The 17,248-nt window shown below is 38.1% G+C and overlaps 1 protein-coding gene across 3 annotated transcripts; it reads left to right on the plus strand.

Annotated features, from left to right (window-relative positions):
- The first annotated feature begins 1,424 nt into the window (after positions 1 to 1,424).
- Positions 1,425 to 17,214, plus strand: LOC111232093 (endophilin-A2-like). 3 transcript variants are annotated; one of them, XM_022759447.1, is made up of 9 exons: positions 1,425 to 1,812; positions 7,562 to 7,630; positions 8,320 to 8,392; positions 8,471 to 8,614; positions 8,977 to 9,110; positions 9,304 to 9,462; positions 11,221 to 11,324; positions 11,486 to 11,619; positions 14,456 to 17,214. In XM_022759447.1, exons 1-9 carry the CDS (start codon positions 1,768 to 1,770, stop codon positions 14,647 to 14,649), a joined length of 1,056 nt encoding a protein of 351 aa, XP_022615168.1. In that variant the 5' UTR covers positions 1,425 to 1,767; the 3' UTR covers positions 14,650 to 17,214. The 3 variants fall into 3 exon arrangements, with proteins under 3 accessions (XP_022615168.1, XP_022615170.1, XP_022615169.1); XM_022759449.1 differs by lacking the exon at positions 1,425 to 1,812 and adding an exon at positions 2,374 to 2,396; XM_022759448.1 differs by lacking the exon at positions 1,425 to 1,812 and adding an exon at positions 6,606 to 6,700.
- Positions 17,215 to 17,248: the final 34 nt, after the last annotated feature.

Consider the following 17,248-nt stretch of genomic DNA (forward strand, 5'->3'; position numbering starts at 1 on the left):
GTTAGGTCTCAATTCTAAGCATCATATCTATAGGAAACCAGATATGGTGCTTAGAACTGGTTGTCTTGGAAGTTTCTCCAACTCCTCACAGGCTCTCTGGAGAAGTCATTGTACATACTGGGAATAAGTTTGGAAAAAAAGTATTAATTTGCCATTAAAGGGCAATTTTAGACCAAAGGTAAAGAAGCAGTTTAAAAAGGAGCATAAAATTGCAATTTCTGACTTATTTAGATTAATACAGTTACTCTGTTGCTGCATAATAAATCTATTTTAGCTGTCCTTTAGATGACATTCACAACACCATGCTGACATTACACACTTAGATTATACACTATTAGATCTACGAATACTACTGTTCTCTTATGTCAAAATTTATTGTACTGAAAGAGCCTCTTCAAAATAAAGCCTGTCTATAGTTTTTTGTCATTCCGGTCTACATACTCTACATAAAAGAAGGAGGTAAATGATGGTCTATGTTGGAAACATCTAGTGCATTATCACCAACATATAGTGGATAATAACTCTGGTTCTCAAGCTGGGGTTCATAAACCCCATCGGTTTTCCTTGAGTACGTTTTTGTTCCTAGTAAGGTCATTTAATTTGTTTACAGCCAATGGGACACAGACACTAATTCAGCCCACCTTCATCGTGTTATCAGAAATCTCAGAGATGTTTATAAAACCTCATTACACAGATCCAAAACTATCTGGTAAGATAATGTTGGTGGTGAACAAAGATGGGAGTTTGACATTTACAAGTAAAGGCTAGATTACCATCCAGATAAGGCAACTGCTTTGCGCAACCACTTTGGGGCCCCAGAACTAAAGGTTGCCTCAAAATGCTGCAGGCCTGCTATATGTCAGATGGTTTTTGCTGATTTGATTTAAATTTTGCTTGAGGTTATGAATGACTGAAACTCAACACAGACTTTAATGATAGAGGCCTAAAAATGGGTCTTTTATGACCTAATTATTTATTTATTACCTAATTTTGCAGGCCTGTATTGAAAAGTTTTTGGTCTTCTTGTGACAAAACCTAGTTTTAAGACCATTTTAATGACGGTTTTGTTTTTGTATGTTGCATTTCTTTAAAATGACCACAGAAAATCTAGGGCAAAGCTATACCAGTACAGAAAAACACACTTCACAAAAAGTGGGATGGAAGGGGGATTAAGACAGGGAGCCAGCAGCCCATTTTTGCATCCAGCCACATTTCAAGCCATCACTTCCATACGAGTTTGGCCTAGTCATTCTTTATGTCTCGGGCATTACAAGGGTGTAAATATATTGCATGAAATCGTGAGCATCTGGAACCTCCAGCAGACAGACGGATGAGGGGTGTGTGCCTGTTACATACAGCAGGGGGCAGTGTGCACCAATCTAAACATCATTCACAATCTGCTATGTAAACTCGGGAAACTGATTTCTTCAAAGTGGCTTGTGCAGAATCGGGCCTCCGTATATCGTACCAATCTACCTTAGACGGTTCGTGCTTGGGTTTTAAGGTCAGGGGATAACACTGTTGATTGTGGAGGGTTTTGCACATCTCGCCCCCGGTATCTGCGGTGGCAGTGGGGGAGAATCACCCTCGACGTGGACGTGGTCAGTTGGCGTGTCCCGACTTGGAGTGACGGCTGTACAGTCCTATGATTCCTCCTAAACATTGCTGCACTGGCCCCTTTTCTCACAAACTATACCGCTAACTTTACTTATTTTGTGACCTACTTACAACTTCAGCGTCGGAACTTGAAGACAGTCGGGGTTCAAGATGTCTGTAGCGGGCTTGAAGAAACAGTTTTATAAAGCCAGCCAGGTTTGGAGAACTTTTTTTTCTTTTAGCTAGCAACTGTCATGTATCGTTAGCAGCTAGCCTCGTTTAGCGCCAGTAGCTAGCGGTTTATGGCTGGCTAATGTTGATAAAAGCTGTGTTAATACATAGTGTTATTGTGTGTTAACGGCAGGAGGCTAGAGTTACAAAACCTTTGTGTCAGTGTGTAAAATGTCAATGTTATTTTTAGTTGGCACTCCTTGTTCTTTTACAGCTAGCGTAAAAGTTAACAGGCATCTTTGGACGTGTTTTGCATTAATGTTAGATGAACTAATGTTAACCAACTTAAGCTAATGCCAAGTAAAGTTATCGTGCTATAACCATTTACAGGTATTTCACATTGTTGTGCTTTCAAGTTACCTTACTCAGCGGTACACCAATTCAGATTCTGTAAGTGCACATCCTGTGGTAAACATTAGCTCTGTTTGCCTCGGGGACACTCCGGGTGAGTCAGTAAAAAACTATACCCATATAAGTAGTACAATATGACTAAACTGAGCCAGTACCTAAACGTATGGAGTAACTCCCAGACCCTGCTTTTCCATGGGTGCAGCAGCGAAACCTGAAAAGTTAGTTTCTTTAATGCTTCTTTGAAGTCACCTATTTTCCAGCTGTGTAAAGTGTTAGTCTTTTGTTTAGTGAGACAGATCAATAGTAAGGGGCAGCTGAGGGGAAAAGCTAAAGTACCATTGCATTAGAAATGTCAGTGCTGGTCACGGATGTATAAAAGTCACATAGTGTGATGTCTGAACGTTGGTGTGAATGTTTTTCATTTTGGCCAGCTCTCTCAGTCATGGGCGGGGACGTTTAAAAAGATTTTTGACTCTCTTTTCTTCCTACCCCTGCTGATCTAAGCAGGAAAGACATTTGGTTTCTGCCCCAGCTTCCTGTCAGGAACAGACTCAGATCCCCGTTGGTTTGGTTGTGAGGATAAAGGACATGATTTGCAAGCTGTCATGTTTGGCCTGTTGGTACTGACTGTAGTGAAAATGAGTAGTAAAGGTGACTGAGGGAGATTAAGTGGATTAATGCAGGAGAAAGTGACCCTGAAGGATGATGAAGAGAAGAGTGTGCTTTCCCTTTATTTGACTGCAATGCAGCTGCTTTTCTTGCCAAAACTCCATGAGAGTCAATAACACTTGACATAGCTCAGATTTTCTACGCTAGAGCCATGCAGGAAGTTGGCTGTGGAAATTATATCTGTGCCTTGTAGCACACACATCCTTGTTTTCTCTCTTTTACTGTTACCCGTTATGTGTTTTTCTGAGAGTAACACTGAATCGTAAATCCTTAAATGTCACACTCCAAGGGCACTCAAAAGCACCAACAAAATCACACTCATAGTAGTTCTAGTTGTGAGAGTAGGTACTCAAAAAGATTGTAATGGACAATGCTGCTGATGTTAAGCTCCAGCTGATGTGAACAAAATATCAGACACATTTGAAACTATATCTCTTAGGGTTACTAGCTAAGCCTCACTGTTGCTGTCCTTACCTTGAGTTTAACACTTGCTATAACAACAGCAAACACCTGCATCAGAGATACCTATAGATACCCAGTTATACTGTTTGGTCACCAGAAATTGATGGACTCCTGCCAGACAACTGCAGTCAAGAATTGCCATAGTAAAACTGTGATATCAAGTGGTTATTTTTTTATACATTACATTTTTTAACATTTTAACTTGAAGAAGAATCAAATCTATATATTCACAGGAACATATAACTTACAGAAGTACCTATTTTATACGTTCGTTAATGAATTTGTTGGACTAAAGCACAGGTTTACAACCATTGCACAAGCCTCTTTAAAATATGCACATTTTGCAAGCATCACACTTTACTCCTTCTGGCCCAAAATGCTCATCATATTGGATGTTAAAACAGAGTTAAGTCGGGAGAGATTGATTTACAGATATGTTGATAAAAAGTAGATTAGAGTCTGGTGCAGACATCATCGAGGATTAAGCTGGTTTATAGGATTGATAATTGGTCTTCAGTATAATCCCCATTTTGGTTATTATTACTCTTAATCAAGATCAAGTCTTAAAGCAGGTGCAGGTGAAAGGCTGGTGGCGTGAGGGTTTTAAGATGCAGACATCATGATACTGGTGCAACTAATTGGGTCAATTGAAGATCAAGGAGGAGCAGTATGATGATATCTACTGTGAGATGATATGAGCTTGGTTACTGTCAAAGGTTGATCCACACTGTTTACACAATGACATCCATTTCTTTTAATAACCCTAAGTGTAATAGACCTCTGCAGCTGAGGGAGGACTGCTTTATAGCAACATTGTATTTTCATATAATATTACATTAATGTGAAGGAATACTTTGATTTAACAGGTTTTTTATTTCTGATTTAACCAAAAACAAGAGTTCTATTATACTATTATATGTATTATTATATCCAGTTTGCAAAATTTCTAAACTGACTTTAAGAAAGCAAATCATGTCATGATATTTGTATATATATATATATATATATATATATATATGTATATGTGTGTGTGTGTGTGTGTGTGTGTATATATTTACATATGACATTATGTGGTCAGGCTTACTGATTTACTGAGTTTGAATTTTAAATGCAGGGTGGTGGGAAAATATTGAAACGTGTAGGACCCAAGAAACATCACTTTAGAGAATTAAAAATGAAGGAAGTAATAAATAAAAAAATCTAATGGTCTTCTTGACTGAACATTTGCTAAGCTCCATTGATGTAATGGGAATACCTGCCAGCTTCTTATGTGTCACCAGAAAGGCTGGTAAATAGCTATCACACCTTCCCACAGTAACATAATTTCCTTTTTGAAGTGAGGTTTGCTCACATACTGCGGTGACAGAGCTATTTTTTTTTATTACCAGCTTTGAACTAAAAGAACTTTGATATGATTTCAGGTGTCAAACTAGGATGTAATTTTGATTTCTCCTACCACATTTATTCTAGACAGAATTCTGTATCTAAAAACAAGTTCTCTTTTTACTCCTTTAATTCTGCACTTAAAATTTCTTTTTATATATGACGCCACAAAAGCAGCCATCACATATGCTGCAGCTAATACATAAGTTTGATGTGAGGGAGGAATAATTGACCGAAGAGTGGTTTTACCCACCTGTTGTTGTTAACCAGCTGATTTTCATATGCAGCGTTACAAAAAAAACAATATGACTCTACATCAGGTTGCAACTTTCCCTCTTGCTACGCACTTGGTACCTCTTGTCTTGTAGGCCTCTGTATAAGACAATCCTCTTCTGGGCCTTGCAATCTTAAAGTCATCTGAAGCCAAACAAGAGCCTGAACCATGCTTTGTGATAGTGCACCACCATTTAACTAACCCAGTCATTATGATGAAAAGGATACCTGTTATAGACTGATCCCTCGGTGTAACTGTATGTGTTGTTTATACCAACACTTCCCAATGATAACGTTTTGTGGATGTTTTTGGGCTCATCTCCCTTAAAGCTGTGTGCATGTAAATAAAATGTTAAACAGGTCTGAGAACTTAATGTTTTCATTAGCAAAGGAAAAGGGCAATAGTATTTAGTGGCTACTATTCTGATAATTCACTTTTCAGAAAAGACTGAAATCATTAAATGGCTTTAGTAAGTTGTGACTGGTAACAAAAAAGAAACACCCCATTATTTTTCATTTATTTATTTATTTGAAAAGGACAGTGCACATTAATTAACCTCTCTGTAAATGTGCCAGTGTTAGCCAACAGGCTAATTTTCAACTGCTATTATGAATTACAGTCTTGTAAGGCAAGTTAGTTTGCAAAATAATTTAGGACTACAAACTACAATCTTATCTTTCCTGGAGGTAGGGAGTCAAATGCTCAGTAGTAGGCTCAGAGTTGAGGCTGAATCTTTACTTATGACCAGAATACCCCAAGGCCCCCTGTCATGTGCCTTCCATATACAGCAGAGATTCAGCAGTATAACTTGAAGATACTTATACCAGAGGGTTCAGCAAAAGTCTGTCAGCTGCTACTGAGCAAGTGTAACCTTGGTGCATTTCATTTTCTGTTTCTTACAGTTATCTATTGGAATCTCTGAGTAATAGATAAACAAACTTGAATATGTAATCTGTGCCCTGGTATGAAACTTCATGTCACCCATCATAAAACTCTGAATAAGCTTTTCCGTCAGTACCAGAAAGTCTTGGTAATTCCTATAATCACAGCATGGTCACCAACAGTAGTTTGAGTCATAGAGGAAATGACTCAAACTGCCGTTGCTCTTTCACAGATAATTGAAGTTGACTAGAGAAACATGGCATCGTAATCTCTTCATCAAAGGACTGGATATATGTGATAAACCATTCTAGAGCCAGAAACCACCTGAAAAGATCATGTTTGCAATGTGCAAAGATGTCAGTATTGAGCCAAATTACATTTGTCTGAAAACTAATTAGGTCAACCTGCCAAAGGAATCTCTCACTGTTGACATGCTCAGTGTTATTTTATGATACTAATAATCTCACTTTATTTACTGTAGTGTTTTACAGAATAATATTCTAATCATACAAATGTAAGGCCAATTGATTTAAGTTCTTTATTCCTTTTTCAGGAGCTCTCTTGTGGTGTTTCATTAACTGTCTAGACAGCTGGAATAGCTCCCTCTGTTAATACTGTAGGGTGAAATAATTAAAGATTAACATCAGGCTATTTTCTGCTTCCTTTAAAACTTAAAAGAGCAAGACAGATTCATAACAGTATGTCCTGGTGTGATGAAAGTCTTATTTCTACGAAGGTATCGTGAATAACTTTGACTGGAATCGTGACAGAAATCTCAGAAAAGCACAAATTAGTCTTTGTGGTTTGCTCTTGTCTTTGTAGAATAGGTCTACAAGATACTCTGCAACCCAGGTCTGTTGTTGCATGCCATTTTTATTATCTTAGTGGAGATGATAGGAATTGTTTTTCTGCCCATTCCACTTAGAGAAACTCATATGTGAAACCATGTAGCTCATGGACACAGCAGGCAAGATTTTAATTATCTTAAATTGTCACGGCAGTACAGTCTCATTACAAAGCCAGAGTAACTGTTTCATTTACTTTACAGTTCACTGTGACTGACTTTGTCTCTCTCTAAAAAAGCACAACCCTTTCTCATAAATCAAGGAATTAGCCAAAATTATGTACAACACTACTTGTGCTGTACACGTACAGAAAAGGGACTGTTTTCCATTTTTTAGGCTTTTGTCTGTGGCCTAAAAACATGCTGTGAGATCTCACTTGGAAATACATGTGCTTTCAATCAACATGTTTTAGTCTACTTAAGTTGTAGCATATTGTCTGTATTGAAATAGAAATAATGGAGTTAGCTCATCCTACATTTTTTTCATCCTGCAAAGCGTAAACAGAAGGAATTGTGTAACACTGTTCATGTTGTTGTTTTTCATTAGATTTCTGGTGTTTTGCTTATCTGTTATCTGTTATTCTAAATTCCTCCTTTAAGGTCAGCTGAGTAGTCAGGGTAAAGGAAAAGTAGGGTTTGCACAACATATGACTTACAATATGCTGCACTCCACACACACATTTTCCTAAAAGAAGACATGTCTATTTTTGCATTTTCTACACACAGCAAGCATGTGAATGTGTGAATGAGCTTTGGCTTGTTTCCCACTCAAATCAAAACCTTATGAGCAGCATTCATTAATTTGCACTCCTCTCTCTCTCTCTCTCCCTCACCCCTCTTTCTGTCTTCCTGTCTCTCTCTCCCTCTAGATGGTAAGTGAGAAAGTCGGAGGTGCAGAAGGAACTAAACTCGATGATGACTTCAGGGACTTGGAACGGGTAAGAGAGGCATCTTTCTGTGGAAACTGCTTTAATCAGAACTATGGGCCTGACTGTTTTTTTCACACAGTGCACAAACATGCTGCCGTTTTTTTTTTTGTTAGACATCAGTTCTTGCTTTACACACCTCATTTAAAGTGTTAATGAAGAACTTTCAAAACTGTGTTGTTGACATTCAAAACTTATTGCCATTAAATTCCCTGAAAAGTTTAGAGTGTAGCCAAAATGATCAGTTGCTTAGTTTTTTAGTTGAACGACAGAAAATCGATCAAGAATACTTTGATGCTTGCCTGTTTAAGTCATTTTTAAAGCAAAAAGGCCAAAATTCCCTGGTTCCAGCTCCTCAAATGTGAATGTTTTCTGGTGCTCTTAGTCGTCTAATATGATAGTAAATTGAATATTTTGGGGTTTTGGACTGACAAAACAACCCATTTGAAGATTTGACATTGGGCCCTGGTTCAGAGCCCAATCTCAGGTGCATGTGACTATAATATACTGTGTGTATCCAAACTTGTTTTCTTATAATACTTTTAACCATGTGCAAGAACCTATGAACAAGCACATGCAAATAATGCTTGATAGCAGCTTAAATAGAATACCTCCTTTGCCTGTTACTTTTATTTTAGTTCTGTGGCTACAGTAGCTCTGTTACACACTTGTGATGTATATGTACTTGCTGTATTTTGTAGAAAGTAGATGTGACCAGTAAAGCAGTAGTGGATGTAATCTCCAAAACATCAGAGTACCTTCAGCCCAACCCAGGTGAGAACATAATCTGCTTACACGCATGTGTTTAAACTGTTTAAACTCTTTCATTAACATTTCAACTCCTGTCCCCAGCATCTCGGGCCAAACTGTCCATGTTGAACACCATGTCTAAGATTCGTGGTCAGGTGAAGAACCCAGGCTATCCTCAGGCCGAGGGCCTGCTAGGGGAGTGTATGGGCAAGTATGGACGGGAACTGGGAGAGGACACTAACTTTGGTAAGATATGTGTGTGTGTTCTGGTTTAGATAATAAATTCCTGGCAGACAAACCTTGTGTGTGTGTAATTATTGGTTTTGATGTGTGCATGGTTGTGCTCGTGTGCTCACTCACTGCTGTATTCCAGCAGGGCTGTTTGCAGTGCTGTTTTAAGTATTGTATTTCTGTCTGTCTGTTTGTGTGTGGGGTTTTAGCAGATACTATCTGTTTCTGTACTTATGGTCTGATGGTGTTATAATAACTATAAATGCTGTACGCTGATCAGCCACAACATTAAAACAGGTGGCAGGGTTTAATGTTGTGGCTGAAACTGTAAATCTGTTAATATAACTGAGCCTTTAATCCCTGTCTGTGCGGTTCAGGTGGAGCATTAGTAGACGTAGGAGAAGCCATGAAGAGAATGGCAGAAGTCAAAGACTCTCTAGACATCGACGTCAAACAGAACTTCATTGATCCGTTGCAAGGGCTCTGTGATAAGGACCTCAGAGAGATACAGGTATCGGATACACTAACAAAGTATTTAATGACAGGGAAATAAACTGGATATCTGTTTAATGATTAATCCCTCTCATGTGCAATATTAAAATATGCCAGTCAAACGTTCCATCATCATTCCTTCAAATTGTCAAACTGTAGTTCATGCAAGATATTGATCACTACTAAACTAACTATGGCTCTGACCATTTCAGCACCATCTTAAGAAGCTTGAAGGCCGTCGCCTGGACTATGACTACAAGAAAAAGCGTCAGGGCAAGATCCCAGATGAGGAGGTTCGACAGGCCCTGGAGAAGTTTCATGAGTCAAAGGAAGTGGCCGAGACCAGCATGTACAACTTGCTGGAGACTGACGTGAGGACTTATTTCTTTCTGTTCAGTGTGTAGTGTGAGTGTTTGTCCTCTGAAGCATAAATTAAAGACCAATACCTTTAAAATAAAAAGAGTTTTATCTACATCCAAAGGTTAGGTGTTCCTCTGTCATCGCTGCCATCTATTTCATCAGCTATAAAGATAGATTCTGATAGATAGTCATACTTATGCATAACATTCTGGCATTTGTGACATATACCCAGTTTTAACATAGTAGAAAAATAATATTTATATGCCTCAAATATACAGTAAACTTTTTGTTTCTGAAGTTCTTAATACTTAATTAATGTAAAGATGAAATCAAATGAAAGAAAAGATCTCATCCCCCATATGTAGACGTGGAACATTTCAAAGCATAACTACAGTTATTTTCACAGCCTGGGCTTCTTGTCATAGATATTGCCACGACACTATATCATGTCAAACATTTCATCGCATGCTTCACTGTTGAGCTTGCCAGAGCTTCAAACTTTGGCTCTGGGAGGCTTCTGTCCACTGCACACCCAGAGGACAAACACACGTCAATAGTTACACCTGTAGAGATTGATGTAACACACCACGTTCAGCACAAATAACAGTGGCACTGCAGATAAACATGCCTTTTAAATAGCAGTAGTTGAACAGTTATAACATTTAATCTATTTTGGTTTAGCAGTCAAGAGCATTTGTTTGCTGTGTACATACCTGCAGGTGAACAGGTTATAGGTGAGGAGGTGTAGAAATAGGAAACGGCTCAGAACATACACTCATTTGTCAGTTTATTACTGCTGGTACACCTGGCTAAAATGGCTAATACAACAGTCCTACATTAAACCCTCTGTCTTAGAGGTTATAACGTTCAGTTTGTGTTGAAATCGTTTTTAGAGAAGTTGAGTCAACTTAATGATCATTTTGGAGGCTGAAGTTTGTGGTGCTGTTGAACTTTGTTGCATTATACAGAGAGATGTTTGTGTTATTTAGCCTACCTTCTTTGATTTAAAAGGGCTTGTCAAAATAATAATAACACCTCTCAGTATAACACAATACATTTCAACAGCACCACAAATTGCATCCTCCAAAATGATCATAACGTTGAATAAGTACATTGGTAAAACGGTTTATCATAGCAGGATTGTTGTATTAGACTAGCTAATAATACTAATACTAGCTACTTCTCTGTGTGATTTGTTGTAATACACCACAGCAGTTAAGGGGTTAGTTTCAATATTGAGGACAACTTCACAGTATGAATATGACCAGTGCAGTTGGAGGAAGTCTATCTCTCCATATTTCCTCTTTCATATTGTTTCCTGTGACTGTTTAAATACTAAATACTACATATGTGTAAATTTGAGAATGAAAGATCATTTTTGACTTTGGACACAGTAGTTTGATCAAATAATTTAAACTTAAGATCTATTTATTACCCTTTCATTGCTCCATAAAAAGCAAAGCAGACCATGAGTTATGATTATTTTGTCAAACAAATGTATACATTATATATTACACATGAGCTTCATGATTAGGTATCTCCAAGGTGCAGTATATACCCACACATTGTTGTCACTGGGGCTATTATGAACTGTATTATTTATTATTCAGAATATTGAACTGTTTATCCTTTGGGCTAGGTAATACAGTAACATTGATTGTCTTGCAAATCTGATGTGTGTGTGTGTGTGTGTGTGTGTGTGTGTGTGTGTGTGTGTGTGTGTGTGTGTGTGTGTGTGTGTGTGTTGTGTGTAATGCGCGTGTTGGTAGATCGAGCAGGTGAGCCAGCTCTCATCTCTGGTGGAGTCCCAGCTGCAGTACCACAGACAGGCTGTGCAGGTGCTGGATGAGCTTTCTGACAAACTCAGAGACAGGTGCAGTAATAAAACGTAACCCACAAATACCAACATACTGCACGGTACATGTGGCTGTGCAGCTTTCTGCCTGGGGCTTTTCGAGTCTGGTTCACACATCATTTTGTATTTATTGTGAAGATTTGAGAATGTAAGATTCATTCATTTATCTTTTTGAGCAGGATGAATGAGGCTCAGTCTCGACCAAGACGTGAATACACACCCAAACCCAAACCTATCTTTGACTTTGGCGACAACAACCATTCAAACGGCGGCTACTCAACCTCAATGGCTCCTCCACCTTCATGTAACTCAGGTAAGAAAAAGCTGATGGGCTCTAAGAACAAATATTTAAAAAAGTTACAAATACTTTGTAATTTTACTATGAACACTTACCATGAACACACACAGTTAAATAAATTTGAAGCTGAATTGTAAATTGTAAGCTATTAATGTCAAAATGATGAAGTGGCTGACTGCACAGTTGGCACCAGAGAACAGATGGGGTCTTGACAAAACAAAGAACAACAACACACTCTGTCATTATTTTGTGTTCATCCTTACACTTACATCACTCTCAAAGCCACACAGAAGAGCTGTGGAAGAGAGCTGCCATACCAGAAATCAACAACAACCAAACATCCAGCTGTTTATACACACACAGAGGATGCACCAAGCCGAAGTAGCATGCCTGCATTCTTAGAAATATGACCGAAACTGAACGTAAAAAAAATCTGCCAAGATGATTACTTAAATACCAGAACCAGTACCACTGAGCAGAAATATGTGAAGAACATTCAGCGTGCATTTGTTTTTCTTTTCTCCAGTGTGTTTGTGAGGCTTTGTAAGTGGTGGCATGCGCTGAATGTTTGACTCACAAATACCCTCAGTCGTTGACCATGAGAAAATGAATGTTTGTGTCTGTGTTAAGGGGAAGAATGAGTGTGTGTGTGTGCGTGTGAGTATATATATATATGTATGTGTGTGTGTGTGTGTGTGTGTGTGTGTGTGTGTGTCCTGTCCTGTTCTGTCAGCTGAATGGCCTTTCTCCAACTGACCTTGTTCCTCTTTCCCGTGACATCATCAGAGCCGTCTTTTCACTTGGCCAGATTGTCCTTTCGGAAACCCACATTGTGTGAGTCAAAAATTGTGTGGGCCATTTTTCAGTTTCATAATTTCAGCTGTGGTCTTGAAATGGTCCTCTGTGTTTGTACAGCCTTTTATGTGAAATGTGTGACGTATGGTGTAAGTTGCTTCTCGCAAGTTCAGAACACAATTAGTGGTTTATGGTGCATGCGTAGTAGCTTCGCAGCATTATATGTGGTTTTGTGTGAAATTAACATCCTGTCCTTTAGAAACCTGACTGGCCAAAGTTTTAACAGCTCTGCAACCACTGGTTCAGTCCACATTTGATTTAAACACATATTTATTTAAGACATCATAAAATACCAATCAGGATTCTCTTAATTTAACAAACAATTGACAATCTCTCAACTAATCTTTGAACAGATCAAACAAACAGATATTAGCACCGCTTGTGTTACTTCACATTCTAAACAGCCAAGATACACAAGTACCAGCCCTTAAATGATGAAAACACATAATGTTCATATTGTAAAACTTTACATACAGTTCTGTCTGTGACAGTTTGTTAAACCCGAGATTATGTGATCATGAGGTGTAATGTTTGACGTCCTCTAACATGATTTTATGTATTAACTTGAGTATAGTACACTTTGTTAATATTAAACAATAGTATATTACTGCAACTATAATTACTATCATTTTCAGAATTTATATAATTGCTCAGTAAATTTGTCCCCTGAGGACACGTGACCTCTCTATGTGACCAGTGTTACTTATTTAGGAGCAGTGCGTACACATAACACTGCACCTCACAGAGTTTAGACCATTGCTTTAGGCACAGTGCAATTTCACGACTATAAACTAACTAACATGCAGCTGGTGCTAGAATTATGATTAGATACAGATTTCATATGCATTAGTATGTCAGTCAAAATATATATTAGTGTTATAAAGAGTGCTTTGAGCTTTGTTTCAGTACTTAAGCTTTTTTGAATAACAGAGTTGAGGTTGGCGAGTTCTTAATCTGGACACCAGATTTTCAACTTTAATTAATTTTATTTATACACTACTCTTAATTATTGTAACAGGATTTCTGTTTCTATGTCCTCCCACCATATTGTATAATATGCAGAACATCATTAGTGTGTCCATGTACAAACAAATTATTTTAAACCCATTATCTTGGGAAACTGCTCTTTTCAAAATTAGTGTAATTAAAGTCTTGTTTACTTTATGATATTGACTTTATATTTGCGTAAAGTATATTGACATAAAAATATTTACAAATGAATGCATCTTGAGCTCAGTTAATATAACAGCAGAAGAGGCTCCTCAAATGTGAATGTTTTCATTCAGAAGCATAAGTGCTGCTGATCATCGTCAACACGCTGCACAACTTCTGTGCTGATGATGGTCTTTTGACTGAAACATGCACATGGAATAAACTGATTCTTTTTGCATCTGAAGAGTCTCTGGTAATATAACCTACCTCTGGAGAAATGTTTGTAATTGTGATAAAGTTGCTAAAGACTTACTCCATTATGTGTTTACATTATTTTTTCTGGTCTGGTAAAACACAGAGAATGAGAGGCCAAAGCTTTCCCCATCTCTAGCCTACCCAGCAGTCTGTGGGGTAAACTTGATACAATGAGAAAATTGTTTGGTGAGAAAAACAGGCTAGTTTGTCTGTGCATGGAGCTCTACTCTCCTCTGCTGATCTATGTGAGGTCACAGAGAAACAGATAGACGGAGAAAACCACGAATAGAGAGGGAGGAGTACAGTCATAAAGAAACCTGTTGTCGTAGGATACTGTGGTTTTTGGTTAAAGTTTAAACATGTGAGCTCATTTGCAGTGCCGCTGTGCTGCAGTTTATCTGACTTTACCACATACTAATGTGTTCCTACTAACTTATATAAAAAAGTGTTAACTACAGTACTTGCTTCACCTTTTTCTGAAACTGACACTGCCGTGGCCCTTCACTGTGTGAAAGCATCCTGAATTTAAGTTGTCCTCCTTTTCTTTCCACCGTCTTCATCTTCTCTCTCCTTACCTGTGTTTTCTCAGCCCCGGAGCAGCCGAGCTGTAAGGCACTGTATGACTTTGAGCCAGAGAACGAGGGAGAGCTGGGCTTCCACGAGGGCGATATCATCACCCTGACCAATCAGATCGACGAGAACTGGTATGAGGGCATGCTGAATGGCCAGTCGGGATTCTTCCCTCTCAACTACGTCGAGGTCCTCGTTCCGTTGCCACACTAATACAAAGAGAGGAAGAGAGCTGAGAGGAGACTGATGGAGATGAGAGAGCAAGTAGAGTTAGTAGAGAGGGAGGAAAGTGAAGCCAAGGGATGGTCCGCAGAAGATTCATTTTCACCTTCAGCTCCAATGTCATCCTTACAGATGAGCACTTTTTGTCATCTAGAGTTCTGGGGAAGATGGTTACATTTCAAAGTCCAGACCATAACATATCAACCTGTTCCACCCAAAGGTGAAAGGACCTAGACTAAGATGGACACAAAATGTCGTTACCCGTTATCTGACAGTCAGAAACATTTCTTGAGGACTAACTGATGAAACATTTATAAGCAATATTTTTCTTTAACCACAAATTACTGATCTAGTAAAGAGAACTGTATTAAATTTGGTGATTATTATGATGCCTGAGATGATGCATTTATATAATGCTCTCTGTGTGACTGCAGTCTGTTTAAAACTCAGGTTGGTCACCAGTTGAACAGTCAGTTTTCAGACTGGAGAGGCCAACTCAAACTTCGCAGTAATGTCATGTAACTTGACTGAATTTTAGACTTATTTTTAAACTGAAAAGTTTGTCTGCCCCTTAAAGAACTGGGTCTCATCTCTTGATGCCCCCTGCTGGTGTGAGTGAGATTTACTTTTACCCAAACTAAAATTGAACTACAACTGAAAAGAAATGTTTTAGTGGATCTAAAAAAAATCTTCTTCACATTTTTTATGAGAAACATGAGCCAAAATTTATCTCACATGTGTGATTTAGATTGTTTTCAGGTTTTGGCCTATTTGTTAATGTTCTTTTTCTAAGCTGTGATGACGATAGCTTCAGAAGACAACAGTGGGTTCTTTTATTATTGTTTCAGTATTTGATTTACATTAGTCTCAACTTAAGACAGTAGTTATTAAGAGTAGAACTGCTTACTGAATAAGTGAGAAAATGTAATTGCACCTTGGTCCTCAAATGAGATTGATGTGTGTGTGACAGACTTACTCCACCATTATACAAAGACCCAAAGTTAAATGCAGACATTGCACCTTTTTGTCACTTAAGGCAGGCATGTGTAGAAATGCAGAATGATTAGTCATTTAATGGTTGTTTGTTGGTCTGTTTAATAGAAGAGACGGAGCCAAAAAGTCTTTATAAAATGCAATAGCAACACATTGCTTAGTAAACTGCTAAATATTCTTATACAGCCATATATTCATTTAGTTTTAGGCCTGTTTGTCTTACCTTGTTAAGTCCTTTACTTTATTTTCTAATAGGCGCCTGTTAACTCCGCCTGAATAGACGACGCTGCTGGCAGCGACTCAGCCTTTCTTATACATCACTAACTGTCCTACTTTTTCTGTCTGCCCTCATGTCTTTGAGAATGTGAAAGTCATCTCTGCTTTGAAGCTTGGTCTGACCCTGTGATTCTGATCATTCACAATGGCTCTGATTCGATTTATTTGTTAGTATAATATGGGTTGATGTAGACTTCTATCTATTGAGACAAGGCTGGTTTCTTGTTTTGGATCGAGCCACAGTTCACACATGCAGATGGAGTTTAATCCACAATACACTGGACAGTATGAGGGAAAGACCTGGAGTGAAAGGGAAACCATCAAGGGAAAAGTTTGGACTAATTTGGGGAACCCTTGTTATCAAACATTAAAGAAGTATAGTCAGTGCAATTGTCTTAGGGGTGAAAAAAGTTTTAATTGTGAATGACAAATACGTGCTCTTTCACTGTTTGCAGTATCTTTCTGATCATCTCTGTTATGTGTGTTTGTCCTTCACTCCATGCTGCCAAACACGTCCCCCAATCCTGAGTTTGGTCCTTGTCTTTACATGTTTACATCTCTGATCTTTCTACATTTGATTGCTTGTATCAAGTTCAGGGTAAAGTTAAAGGACTGTTGGAGGTGCTGTCTCGATCACACTGTTGTCAAAAAAAAAAAACAAGTCCTTGCTAGCTTTGTTTTTAGTGCCTTTGGAAAAGAAAGGAGGGAAAGAACCGCAACTAATACAGCAACCAAAACCTAACCTAGCTACTTAAGAACAATGGTCAAGAATTTCTTTTTTCTACTTTTGGTTTTTTTTTCTTGCCATTGGCATTTTTCCTGTGTAAAGATGAAATGCATGGGTGCACATATCTGCACATTTGTGACACTACAGCAGTTTCCTAAACATGTTGTGTTTAGATAATGTGAGGTTTATCAGCAAACCACCGAAGGAAACTGTTTTTATGTAGATTTTAATCCATGTTTTAAAAAATGTCCCATTGATTCCTTTTTTTAAAGGGCTATGCATTTGTTTAATCAGTCTTAAATGCTCTTTTGAACAGCGTTAAATCATTCTGGCTCTCTATAGTATTATTTTTTATATACAAGACCTTTAAATTAATCTTTGCATGTAGTCCTGTATCAAACCTTGTAAATGTATGTCTTAGATTTAAGTGGCCTTTTTACTATCGGTATGAGTACAGAATTTAACCACAATATTTTGTCTTTTATTATCAAAGTATTTGTATGTGCTTCTTTCTCGTCTCCCACCTCCCCCATTCTTACAATAAATAAAAAGAAAAATGTCTTATCCTTGTATTTGATCAATAGTGAGGTCAAA

The sequence above is a fragment of the Seriola dumerili genome, unplaced genomic scaffold, assembly GCF_002260705.1.
Source record: "Seriola dumerili isolate Sdu_G_001 unplaced genomic scaffold, Sdu_1.0 BDQW01000322.1, whole genome shotgun sequence".
In the NCBI taxonomy this organism is placed as follows: Eukaryota; Metazoa; Chordata; class Actinopteri; order Carangiformes; family Carangidae; genus Seriola; species Seriola dumerili.

Excerpts from the sequence above, each read along its gene's own strand:
- LOC111232093 (XM_022759447.1), top strand. The coding sequence starts at position 1,768 with ATGTCTGTAGCGGGCTTGAAGAAACAGTTTTATAAAGCCAGCCAG. Across the intron at positions 8,393-8,470 it reads GTACCTTCAGCCCAACCCAG|CATCTCGGGCCAAACTGTCC; the intron begins GTGAGAACATAA and ends TCCTGTCCCCAG. Across the intron at positions 11,620-14,455 it reads TCCACCTTCATGTAACTCAG|CCCCGGAGCAGCCGAGCTGT; the intron begins GTAAGAAAAAGC and ends GTGTTTTCTCAG.